The sequence below is a fragment of the Octopus bimaculoides genome, chromosome 6 (genome assembly GCF_046866305.1).
Source record: "Octopus bimaculoides isolate indiv1 chromosome 6, ASM4686630v1, whole genome shotgun sequence".
Taxonomy (NCBI): Eukaryota; Metazoa; Mollusca; class Cephalopoda; order Octopoda; family Octopodidae; genus Octopus; species Octopus bimaculoides.
The window spans coordinates 41,167,181-41,179,680 of NC_142933.1; the positions used below are offsets into that span (position 1 = coordinate 41,167,181).

At 34.3% G+C, this 12,500-nt stretch overlaps 1 protein-coding gene across 6 annotated transcripts in view; it reads left to right on the forward strand.

The window, feature by feature from the left end:
* Positions 1–12,500, forward strand: part of LOC106884336 (voltage-dependent T-type calcium channel subunit alpha-1G) — a 1,091,242-nt gene that overhangs the window by 631,116 nt on the left and 447,626 nt on the right. For all 6 annotated transcript variants that reach the window (XM_089353777.1, XM_089353782.1, XM_089353780.1 and 3 more), the window contains one exon: positions 10,469–10,620. In XM_089353777.1, coding sequence (XP_089209903.1) covers positions 10,469–10,620 — 152 coding nt within the window. The remainder of the gene's footprint in view (positions 1–10,468; positions 10,621–12,500) is intronic.

Here is a 12,500-nt window from a genome sequence, read left to right on the forward strand (position 1 = left end):
CAACTCTTTTCAAGCACAGTATATCGCCAAAGGTCTCAGGCACTTGTCATCACCTCCATGAAACCCAACATTTGAAGATCATGCTTTACCACTTCACTCCATGTCTTCCTAGGTCTACCTCTTCCACAGGTTCCCTCCACAGTTAGAGATCAGCACTTTTTTACACAGCTGTCCTCATTCATACATCCATATGTATATTTGTATGTATGTATGTATGTATGTATGTATGCATGTATGTGTGTGTGTGTGTGTGTGTGTGAGTGTGAGGGTGCATGGTCTAGTTGTTAGAGTTCTCACATGTTAGAATCGCACCTTTGAAAACATCAGTAAGCCAGCCTGTGTGAGGTTCAATGTTAAGTTAAATAATGTACTTTTTTAATACATGCACATTTCCTTAAAACTAAAATCTGTTCGGATTAATGGAGAATCTTGCCTCCTACAATATAGAAACATTGCTCATGGCACTAATAGACAAAATGGAAAAGGCACTGCCCTGGATGATAGCGAGAGAAATGCACTGGTTTCCATATAGTTTTCCATGGTATTCCCTGAAAAGCTTTTTAAAAACTTGCACCTCTACCGATCTTGCAATGTTAAAATGAAAGTGCAGAGAAATTTTGCTTAGGTTTTGCTTGAACAGACTTTTGGCTGAGTGTGAAGATGATTTGCTAAACATATTATTATTATCATTACTATTTTTCTTTTCTCCTCTAGACACAAGGTCCGAAATTTTGTGGGAGGGGGTCAGTCGATTAGATCGACCCTAGTATGCAACTGATATTTAATTTATCACCCCTGAAAGGATGAAAGGCAAAGTTGACCTTGGCGGAATTTGAACTCAGAACGTAAAGACAGACGAAATGCCACTAAGCATGTCGCCAAGTGTGCCAACGTTTCTGCCAGCTCACCGCCTTACTATTATCATCATCATTATCATTATTATTATTATTATTATTATTATTATTATTATTATTATCATTATTATTATTATTATTATTATTATTGTTCAGTAGTTTTATTTAACATCCTTAAACAAACCTTATTCAGGGACCTTTTGAGCGGGAAGGGCTACTCAACCTGAACAAAATTCTAACTGGACCCCACCTGCGAGGTCATGCGCTATTTATTTTGATATGAGATCACCATGTTGCGCACATATGGTTGTGATGCATGTGCCTGGTGTACTCTTATCAGACGGGTAGTCATGATGGGTATAATGGGCTTCGTATATTTTACCCAGTGTCACTTTGATGGCATGCACTGCTCTCTCACTCAATAATAATAATAATGGTTTCAAATTTTGGTACAAGGCCAGCAATTTTAGGGAAGGGGTATATCAATGACATCAACCCCAGTGATTAACTGGTACTTATTTCATTCACCCCTAAGGGACAAAAGGCAAAGTTGATCTCAGCAGAATTTGAACTCAGAACACAAAGATGGACGAAATGCTGCCAAACATTTTGTCTAGCATGCTAATGAGTCTACCCCATCACCACCTTAATATTGATAATAATAATAATAATAATAATAATCCTTTCTACTATAGGCACAAGGCCTGAAATATTTGAGGGGAGAGTTCTAGTTGATTACATTGACCTCGGTGCTCAACTGGTACTTTTTCATTAACACTGAGAGGATGAAAGGCAAAATTAACTTCAGTGGAATTTGAACTCACGACATAAAGATGGATGAAATATCACTAAGCATTCTTTCCAGCATACTAACAATTGTGCCAGGTCATTGCCTTACCTTAATAATAATAATGATAATAACTCTTTTTGCTAAAGGCACAAGGCCTGGAATTTTAGGAGAGGGGACTAGTTGATTACATCAACTCCAGTGTTTCACTGGTACTTGATTAATCAATCCTGAAAGGATGAAAGGCAAAGTTGACCTCAGCGAAATTGGAACTCAGAACACAGACACAGAAGAAATGCTGCTAAGCATTTTGCCCAGCATGGTAATGATTCTGCCAGCTCACCACCCTAATAATAATGATAATAGTAATAACCAGTTGTAACTTGTAACATTTATACCTTTTTGCCACAAATTATGGAAAAAAAAAAGGGAACAGTTGACAAAAATGACTTTAGTAAATTATTTGATACTTATTTTCTTGACCCATACAAAGATAAAATGCTGTGTCAGTCACTTCATCGATACATTGAATTAAGTAGTCCCTGATACATTTGACCATGTAGTGCCTGAGACAGAAATAGGCAAGGGTGTCATTGCAGGGAAGCTTTTTGTAAGACTGTTCAATCAGGACATGTTAGGTGCTAAACAAAGACAACAACAGAACACAATTTCTCAACCATAACAACAGCAACAACAACCAGCTGAGATCATAAATGAGAAATGGAAGAGTACTATCAATATAAAAAAATAAAAAAAGCTGGAGAAAAGAGGTAAAAAAATAACATCATTTATTCAATGAAGCGGCATTGAATATTCAGTGATCACAGCCATTATACAGATATTTATCGACTGAATATTAAATGACATGGACATTATATAAGCTCTTCCTGTTGAGGAAATATTCCAACAAAAAGTGGATGATGGTTTACAGAATGATTTGTTTATCATTTTCATTGTTGTTGTTGCTACTGCTGCTGCTACAGTTATTGTTGTTGTTGTTTAGTCCCAGGTCAGGTTTGATCAAGTGGAACTTATGATCAAAGGAATTCCAGCAATGACCAGCTGATCTTTCACTTTCGTTTTTCTTTTGTTTTTTTGTTGTTTTTTTCAACTATACTAAAGAGTCCCAGTGGACTCTATTATCTAATGTATCGTTACTTTTCTTTTTTTTTTGTTTTTGTTTTAGATAACAGGATATGATTTAAAGTCAATTTCATTGTCACTATATCAAGCAGATTCAATGCCACATGGAAGTTCTGTTCTTAACTCATATACTGAAGAGTTTGTTTTTCTTCTTATATCTCAGTAATTCTCATCATTAGTGTTCAAGGAACAAATGAAGTCTCTTACGAGATGACGGGGCAAGGATGATTTAAGATAGATTTGGCTACTATTTCTAGCAGGTTGAATGACCACACAAAGGTTCCATCAATGGCTCAGGGAGATGCATTTTATTCAAGGGTACTGTCAAAAAAAAAAAGTCTTTCCTGATGGAATATATTCTTGTAGCTATGTAAAGAAATCGATCAATATGGAGGTTGTACCATGGCTGTTAATTTTGTGATATTTAGTGGAGGGATTTAGTTCTGGTTGGCCATGATAAGGATGGTGCTGTTGGTTTAGTGCTAGTGAGGTGAAAGAAGAAGAATAGTGAACTGTATGGAATGCTGAGATGTCAGAAGATCAATTATTGACTGATATTATTGATATGTTGGTGGAGGTAGTAGAAGAGATAGTGGTGTTGATGGATGGGGAGATTGGGGAAACACCTGATAATGGGGGAAGATAATAGCAGTTGACAGTGGCCTTGTGATGTTAGAGTGTTAGTGGTGGGGGAGCTGGTTAAAGCAGTAGCAGTTGTGGTGGTATAGATAATTATTGTTATCATTGAATGAATACTAGTGCCAAGGACTATAGGGACAATGTGGTGTTACTATATAAATATTAATAGCTGGAAGTCAACATGATTGCCACAAATATGAGACTATAGTGTTAATGGTAATAGTGTTGATAGTGGATGAACTGATAGTAATAGCTAACATCCTAATATTTACAGAAGAAAGGAGGAGGATTAATGATACTTCAGAGTAGACAGGTGTGATGCTTAATGGCAATATATTAAATGTGTGACACTATTTGGAATTAGTCCCTATAAATTTCAAGTTCAAATCCCACCAGAATTACATAGAGATATTTAGACCAGCTCTTTACTTCCTCAAATAATAGCCTGCTAGAATTACTTCAGATGCTTATTATAATTTCATATATGTAGACATCAACCTCCCACCTGTGGATAATTGAGAAAACAATATTTTAATTTCTAAACTAAATAATAGATAAATAATTAGATAGATAGATATACAGACATAAGCATACACATGTGTGTGTGTGTATCCAAAAATACATATGCACATACACACATATACATACAAATGTTGGAAGAAGTGCCACCTATTCTATTCAGTGGAATTGAAAATGCCATCAAACTAATGAAAGCAGTCTTGTAATATCCCAATCTTGCAGTATCCCCAATCCTTCCTCCTCAGAGTACTGACCCTCGGGAATCTTCTCCATATTTGTACTTGACCTGCAGTGGATTTAATGAAGCATTAATGATTTCAAATTCACTAATCTGAGTTGGCCTGTAAAAGGCATGGTTACTCTCAGACTAGACAAGTAAGAAGAAAAAAAAAAAAGGAAAAAGAATTAGTGTGGAAGCTTGCCAGAGAGACCAGCCTGTTTTGGGAACATAGGCTTAATCTGTTGTGTTTTAACACCACCACCCAGTCCTTGGGCATCTTCATAACAGTTCAGTTTGTTGCAAGCATTTGGACAAGGTCTCCAGTTTAAAGATAACTTCTTCTCTTGTTTGCTATCAATCATGGACACTATGAATGCTGCCCTTCTTCTTCTGATGAGTAAGCCATTAAAAAAAAAGAGAAAGAGAAAAGCCATAGCCTGTTAGAATAGATCAGAATTGACTACAATTAATGAACAACATTAGACATCACTCACACACATCACTGTTAAATAATAAGTGTTATGAAGAGCATCCAAGATTCTATACAAATAATCAAATTTTCAGAAACATATGCCTTGTTGTTACATAGAAAAGTAGATATAAAAATGCAATAAAAAGAAATTATATGTTAATCCATCACTTCAGGATCAATGACAGCCTCAGAATGGAAATCTAAAATGAGGAAATTAAAACTTGTTTTTTTTCACTTGCTTTTTTCATTTTTTCATACTTTTTTTCTTTTTCAAAGTCTTTCCTTCAAGTTTCAAGAAAGTTATAATTAAACGCTGTTTCCATTAAATTGTACTGCAGTAAATGGATTGTTCCACATGAATTTTATTGTCATAGAATGTTCCAGATATTTTCCTTTGAGGAAATCATTATCTTCTGTTTCATTGTATTTCTATTAAAGAACATTTTTCTAAAGAGAATGTTCTGTATGCTTTCATTATAGATATTTAGACAGTTGCTTTATAGCATAGTTATTCCATAGCAATAGTAAAACAGTTGTTTTCTACCATTGACATCATGAAATAGTTTCATAATAAACTAGTTTATAAAGAAGTAATTCTTCAGAGAAACAGTTATGTTCAATGTGAAGTTTGTAATAATGGTATTTTTACAATTTCCATTCCTTGAATAATTGCTTGCTTTAAATTTATTATATTAAAACAAATAACACAACACATAGAGCTGTCTGTGTAGTTATGTAGTTAATTTTGCAACTGTGTGGTTCTGAGTTCTGTCCTGCTACACAGCACTTTGAACTGTTTTCCATTTTTTTTATTACTGCGCCTACAGCTGAACAAATCCAACTGCATGGGATTCCATGCAGCTATTGTCTACAAAATTGGTAGACAGTAACTGCATTGCAATTTAGCACCCCAGCATAGCTGCAGTCCATGAAATGAGATACCTAAATGAGTAAAAGGGAATAAAGATCACACATTTTCCCATCCATAAAGATATCATTTAAAACTAGAAATTATAACAGCAGATACCAAATGGTTTTCTCTACTTTCTGATATCAGCCAGGTCATAAGCACTGATTTCATGATGAAACAGCAGCAACTTTCTTATTTCTCCATTTTATTAATAAAAGTTACTATACTTAAGGATGGTATATTCTAGAGGTTGACATAATGTAGCTTTTCTAGTTTACATGCTTAGAGCTTTTTTTTTTCGCAACAGAAATAAAATAAATAACTTCTACATGAATCCAGACAATTTTGTAACTGTGAGCAAAACTTTCTTGGAATTTCTTTCTGAGAATAATATAAAAGTGTCTAAATTTGTTTCCTTTTATTTATTTATTTTTTCCACTTTCCATTATTCTCTTGTGTAGATTTGCTTGCAATGGAAAAAGTAAATAACTTCAATCAAAGAAAGCATTCACATTTCCAACTTTGTTTTTTGCTAAAATACAAGTGTTCATCTTTAATATTTTACGCATTATGACATGTGCTTCTTCATATACACCCAGTTTTAATTCACTGGTAGCAATTCTATAAAACTTTAGCATAGTAGATTGAATTCACCTTAATATGGTTTAAAACTTTGGTACAAGGCCAGCAATTTCAGGGGCAGGAGTAAGTCAATTATATCAACCCCAGTGCTCAACTGATACTTATTTCATCAGCCCCGAAAGGATGAAAGGCAAAGTCAATCTCAACAGAATTTGAAAGTAGGGATGGATGAAATGCTGCAAAGCATTTTGCCCAGCATGCTAACGATTCTGCCAACTCATCATCTTTAAATCCACCTTAATATAGTACTAGAACTTATGAAGTAATGAGGGGGCCTCTGTTTCAGAGGTATGAAACACTTTCACCCATATTCAAATTGAAAACCAGCACTAACAAATTCCTTTCTTTTATTGGAAATCACTTCTTACAAGACAGTAAAGTAATATGACTGAATAAATCTTTTAGCATTGGCACCAGCCTCCCAATTCTTCTTATTATAATAATGATATATAAGGTGGCAGAATCATTAGCATGCCGGACAAAATGCTTAGTGGTATTTCAGCCGTCGTTACGTTTTGAGTTCAAATTCTACCGAGGTCAACTTTACTTTTCATCCTTTCGGGGTCAATAAAATAAGTACCAGTTGAACACTAGCATCGATGTAATTGACTCATCCCCTCCTCCAAAATTGTTGCCCTTTTGGAAAAATTTGAAACCATTATAATAATGCTTTAACTGAAAAAATATCTTGTTCTAATATACGATAATGAGGGAGTAACTCAGGATTATCTTTTGAAGGATGTGACCTATAATAGTTTCAAATTTTGGCATACCATCGGCAAATTTTAGCAAACAGAGCATGTCAGTTACATCAGCCACAGTACTCAAATGGTACTTATTTTATTATCAATCCCCAAAAGGAGGAAAAACCAAGTTGACCTCAGTTAAATTTGAACTCAGAATGTAAACAGCTGGAATAAATGCTGCTAAGCATTTTGGGCAACAATTCTGTCAGCTCACTGCCTTAGTAATGATTTCAGATTTTGGTGCAGGGCCAGCAATTTCAGAGGAAGTCTTAGTCAATTAGATCGATGCCAGTGCTCAACTAGTACTTATTTTATAAACCCTAAAAGGATGAAAGGCAAAATCAACACTGAAAACTTTTGAACTCAGAACATAAAGACAGACAAAATACTGCTAAGCATTTTGCCTGTACTGCTAATGATTCGGCCAGCTCACTGCCTTCACTGCCTTAATAATGGTGTCAACTTTTAATCCCCAGTAAAGTCCATATTAATATTCATAATAGAAAATTAGAATTAACAACACAGACTCAATTTCACAAATTTAATCATCACTATTGTCATCAAAAAGCAGCGTTTCAACAAGTCAACACTCAAACCTCTTAGTGGTTACTCAGACTCTCTAAAAAGAACAGTAAACTGTTTTGATACAAACCCACCAGAAGCCAACCCCTGGTTCCATGATACAAACCTTTGGTTTTAAAGTGTATTTAAGTTAAAATATTCCGCCAAAATTTCAGCTAATTTATGTTCTAAACAACAGTTTAATAGTGATAGTTATTTGTGAAACTTTTTCACTATTTTTAAAACTAACTGAAACAAAGTTGGTATATTTCAACTGAAATATAGTAACAAAAGGGCTAAATCTCACTCAACTTACATTTTAAAAAATGGAAAAGTACGTTGGATAATTTGGTTCTATAGCTATGCAGCCTGAAAATAAGATGGTGTGACCATGACTAGAATGCCTTTGATCATAAGGGCTTGCCGCAAAACTAAACAAGAATTTCAACTACTATTTATGAAACGAAACAAATTAACTTAGAAGCAATATTTATTATACAATCTTGCTTTTGACTGCAGTCTAAACATTTTATGCTCTCTCCACAATTCTATTTCTATGCCTGTAAATGTTGGTGGTGGGCACAATGGAAGCAGGTACAACAGTTGTTAGTTATCTGTATTTATAAAAATAATGAGGCTGTTGATGTTTTGGAAAGAGAGTGCTTTAGTATAGAAGTGCAGTAGTGTTCTAAATGTTGTAGATGTGTTCAGTGAGGAGTTTGCCAGTAAGTAGTTGAGACTATGACAACAAACTGTGCCCATCAAATTTTTTGGAGTTATTGTTTTACATTTGCAAAGTTGATAGTGGGTGTCAAAAACTTACCTTTACAAATCACTTGCGCAGCAATAATTTTCATTTAATTATTTAATTCCATAATTTTAATAGTTCTAAATAACAGATTCATTCTAATTTAACTCTATACACAGTCAATTTGTTGTCCAAACTGGTTGATCATGATTTACTCTCAGCCACATTTTAAACTGCCCCTCAGCACAGACATTCCTTCAATGTTTTCTTTAAGCAGCTTGAGTATGATCAGACCTATGCTTTCTTTCATCTAGTTGTTCTAGGTCATCATAGTCACCATTATAAGTGTTTTGTTGTTCATTTTCCCTTCTGGGTTAAGTAGATATGCTGTACAGCATTTTGTCAATTTATCATCATGTATTCTCTAAAGTTCAGAGATTTAAATATAATCCCATATCTTAGAATTTATTTCTCTTCTTCAAATATTTCACCAACAGCAGAGAGCAATTCTTCATTTCACATTAATCATCCATATATATATTAAATGTCCATGCCAATATAGGTGTATAGGCAACATATTTGAACATCTACCTTTAATGTTCAGTCACTCTCTAATCTTACTGTTCTCCACTTTTCATGCAGATTAATTTTAAGCATCCATTATACATACAGGTCTCTCCAGCTTGTACAGATCTTACATATTCGATGTCCACATCACACTGTTCTGTGGTATCAATCTTTTCATACATCATACCCACTCCATTCACATCCAAAGAGCAAGTCTTTATTGTCAGTAAATGAAACATGTCCCTGAACTTTTCCATCCCTTCCTAACACAGTAAACTTTTTCCCTCCATCCAAATAACATAAATTATCAGCTACATCTAGTTAGCTATCCAAACTGTCCATCATCTTCATTTCTTACTGATAACTATTTCTGTGCATTTAATACAGCTGAAGTTTTAATTCTCTGTTACTATACTTTGTGTATTCATTTCTAACACTAAGTACACAATATCCAGTTCCTGTCAACTCTTTCCCTACACGTTTGACTACTTCCCAGGTGGAAGTAGTATGTCATGCTCTGTTTTATTAATGAATACTTTGATCTTTGCCATGTTGACTTTTGGACCATTGGACTCTAGACGATGAGACATTTTTGCAACTTTCTGCTAGATTTTTCTGTAAAAACCTGGTCATCAACATGCAAATCTTAAATTATAGACTCAAGAGCTATAATAGACGATGAGTTCTGGTGAGCACTGCCCTGTATACAATAAATTTCTCACTGAACTCACCCCTAACTAGGGCCTTGATAATAGCACTTTCTTTAATAACATCATAACACTCATAATCTATTCATGCACACTTAACACCCACCCGATTACAACATATGAGACTCTGTCCAAAGCTTCTACAGGATTGTCAGATACAAAGAAATGGTTTTTCCTTAGCAAAGAACTTCTCTTACAGATATTTCACTAAATACAGGATGTGCTGTTCCCCCACCTGAGTGGATGTTATATAGATCAATCCATTCAGAACTCATTTTGCTAAAAGCAATCTCAGAGACTTTCATATCAGATTACTACAGTTTGATACATTTGTAATTGTATCTGTCCAGTTAATCTTTGTTGCTCTTGTAGCTATTAACAATGACACTGCTCTGCCAGTTATTAATGATAGCACTGTAATAACAACATGGTTAATAATATTATTAAATAGCACATGACTTACATATCTGGATAGTTTCGATATCTCAGTAATCAGCACCTTTCATTTTTGAGGAGAAGCAATACTTTTAATTTGCATCAGTTTCTTTAACCAAATTTTCTTCAAATTCTCATTATACATTCACCTGTATTTTATTCCCTTCCAATCTATACAAACTTTCTTTATTCTGCACTGAGGTCTTAGAGTCAATACAACATAAAATCTACACATTTTCTATAAAACGATGTCCTCATAAAATTGCACAAATCTCTTTTTATTGATCTTTACATAAAGCAAATTTTGAACGTGCCAAATAAATATAGATTTCTTTATCCATTAATTTATGATGAAATACTTGTAATTTCATTTGATGTAATGGTAATTTTGATGTAATGGTAATTTTGTTAATTATTTAATTTTTGATGTGACAAAGATTCTATCCTTTCATAAAACATATACAATACACTTTTACATTTTTGTTATTTATTTCTCACTTTTCATATTTTATTTGCAGCCAGAAGAATTGACACAAGCATTAGAATACAGCAATATAGTCTTCAGTTTTCTTTTTGCTGTTGAGATGCTGCTCAAAGTTGCAGCGTATGGTCTTTTTGGATACATTAGTGACGGGTTCAATTTATTTGATGGTTTTATTGTAGTATTAAGGTAAGAGTGTTTTTTTTTCATTAAACTCTTGTCCTACAGTGTTTTTTATGTACTATTAAGTTTTTACTCTGTATATCAAAATAATATCAATAAATAAATACAGTTTTCTGAAAATCAGATCAAGAAAGAAGCATTCAGTTTAAATTCAAAGGGAAAAAATCTTTTACATTTATCATTCAGTTAAACATTTAACCCAAGAATTGTTCATCATCATCTTTTAATGTCTATCTTTCCTCCTGATACAGGCTGGACTGCTGGGTAGAATCTGATGGGCCTGACAACTGCACCATGCTCCTATGTTTGTTTTGGCATAGTTTCTATGACTGGATGTTCTTCCTAATTTCCAAACATATACAGAGTACTTTTTTCATTGCACCAGCACAAGTGATGTTACCATAAATACATGACCAAGAAACAGGATGTAAAATACTGGCTTATTTAATTTGACATCCTCTCCTCCATAGCAAAGTATCATTATCCTAATTAATACATGGAAATGATTTAACACCCAGAGTTCTCATCAGCACTTCATTTATCATTTAATCAAATAAAGATAATCTGATGCAAGTTTGCAAACAATGCTTCCATTCCAGTTGAGCTCTTGATTTCTTTTGTTACAAGCTGCAAAAATATTTAGACTATTCAAAATAATACACTTCATCACTGGCTTTACACATGTCACACATACTCACCATAGACACACAATGAAACTTACATGCAGTATAACCCACATAGCTCCTACCATTTCAGGTTCAGTAGTTTACAACAATTTAAATAAGTTAACAATAATACAAAACATTACAGTATCCTCAACATCCTCATCATCATGGTTGTCTTCATCATGATCAACTGGCATCTTTCTTTTTCATATTGGCATGGGTTAGATGGATCTGTCCCAGCATAGTCTTTAATCATTTGTCACTTTTCATTGCTATTTCTCTCTCACACACACACACACACACACACACACACACACACACACACACACAAACAGCAATAACAACGGCAGCAACAGGAGAGAAAAGCTACTAAGTTATGCTGCTTTCCTTTTAATCTGAGAGAGAAAGGCAGTGTCTATGGCTCCTTAATCTTTTCACAGGGCCTTTGAAACTAGTCGAGGAAGGCAGTCTCAAATCAGAGACCTGGCCCTAATACTAATAATAAAGTGGGTGGGCAGTGGCAAGCAGTGACTGTTATGATTTAAAAAACTATGACTTAGCAACATTGCAAACTAAATAGAATTCCTAGAAATAAATTAAGACACTGGAATTTGTCAGCATTATCAAGAGTCAATACAATATCTTTGTATATCATGAAATGAGGAAATATTTAATATTTCACCAACTATATTTCATTCTCTGATTTAATTCCACATTGTCATCAAAACCATCATCATCATTTAATGTCCGTTGTCCATGCTGAGTCGAATGGTTTGCCTGGGCTGGCACGCTAGAAGGCTGCACCAGACTCCAGTCACATTTGACATGGTTTTCTACAGCTGGATGCACTTCATAATGCCAACTGCATAGAGAGTGTAATGGATACTTTTATGTGTTACCGGCATGGTGGCCATTTGTGTGACACCAGTATCTGCCATGACTGCAAAATTGCTTGGCTTGATGGGTCTTCTTCTCAAGCATGACATAAAGCCAAAGATCTTTGTCATTTCCTTTGTGAGGCCCAATGCTCAAAAGGAACTCAGCCACTCTAGAGACAAAACAAATGGAACAATATCTCATCACAATTTTTTATATATCTGGTACTTATCCTATGCCTTTGCTAAACGACTAAGTCACAAGGATTCAAATATATATATGTATATATATACATATATATATCGTCTTCCTTGAGATGTAACATGCCAACCTATCAGTTCATTT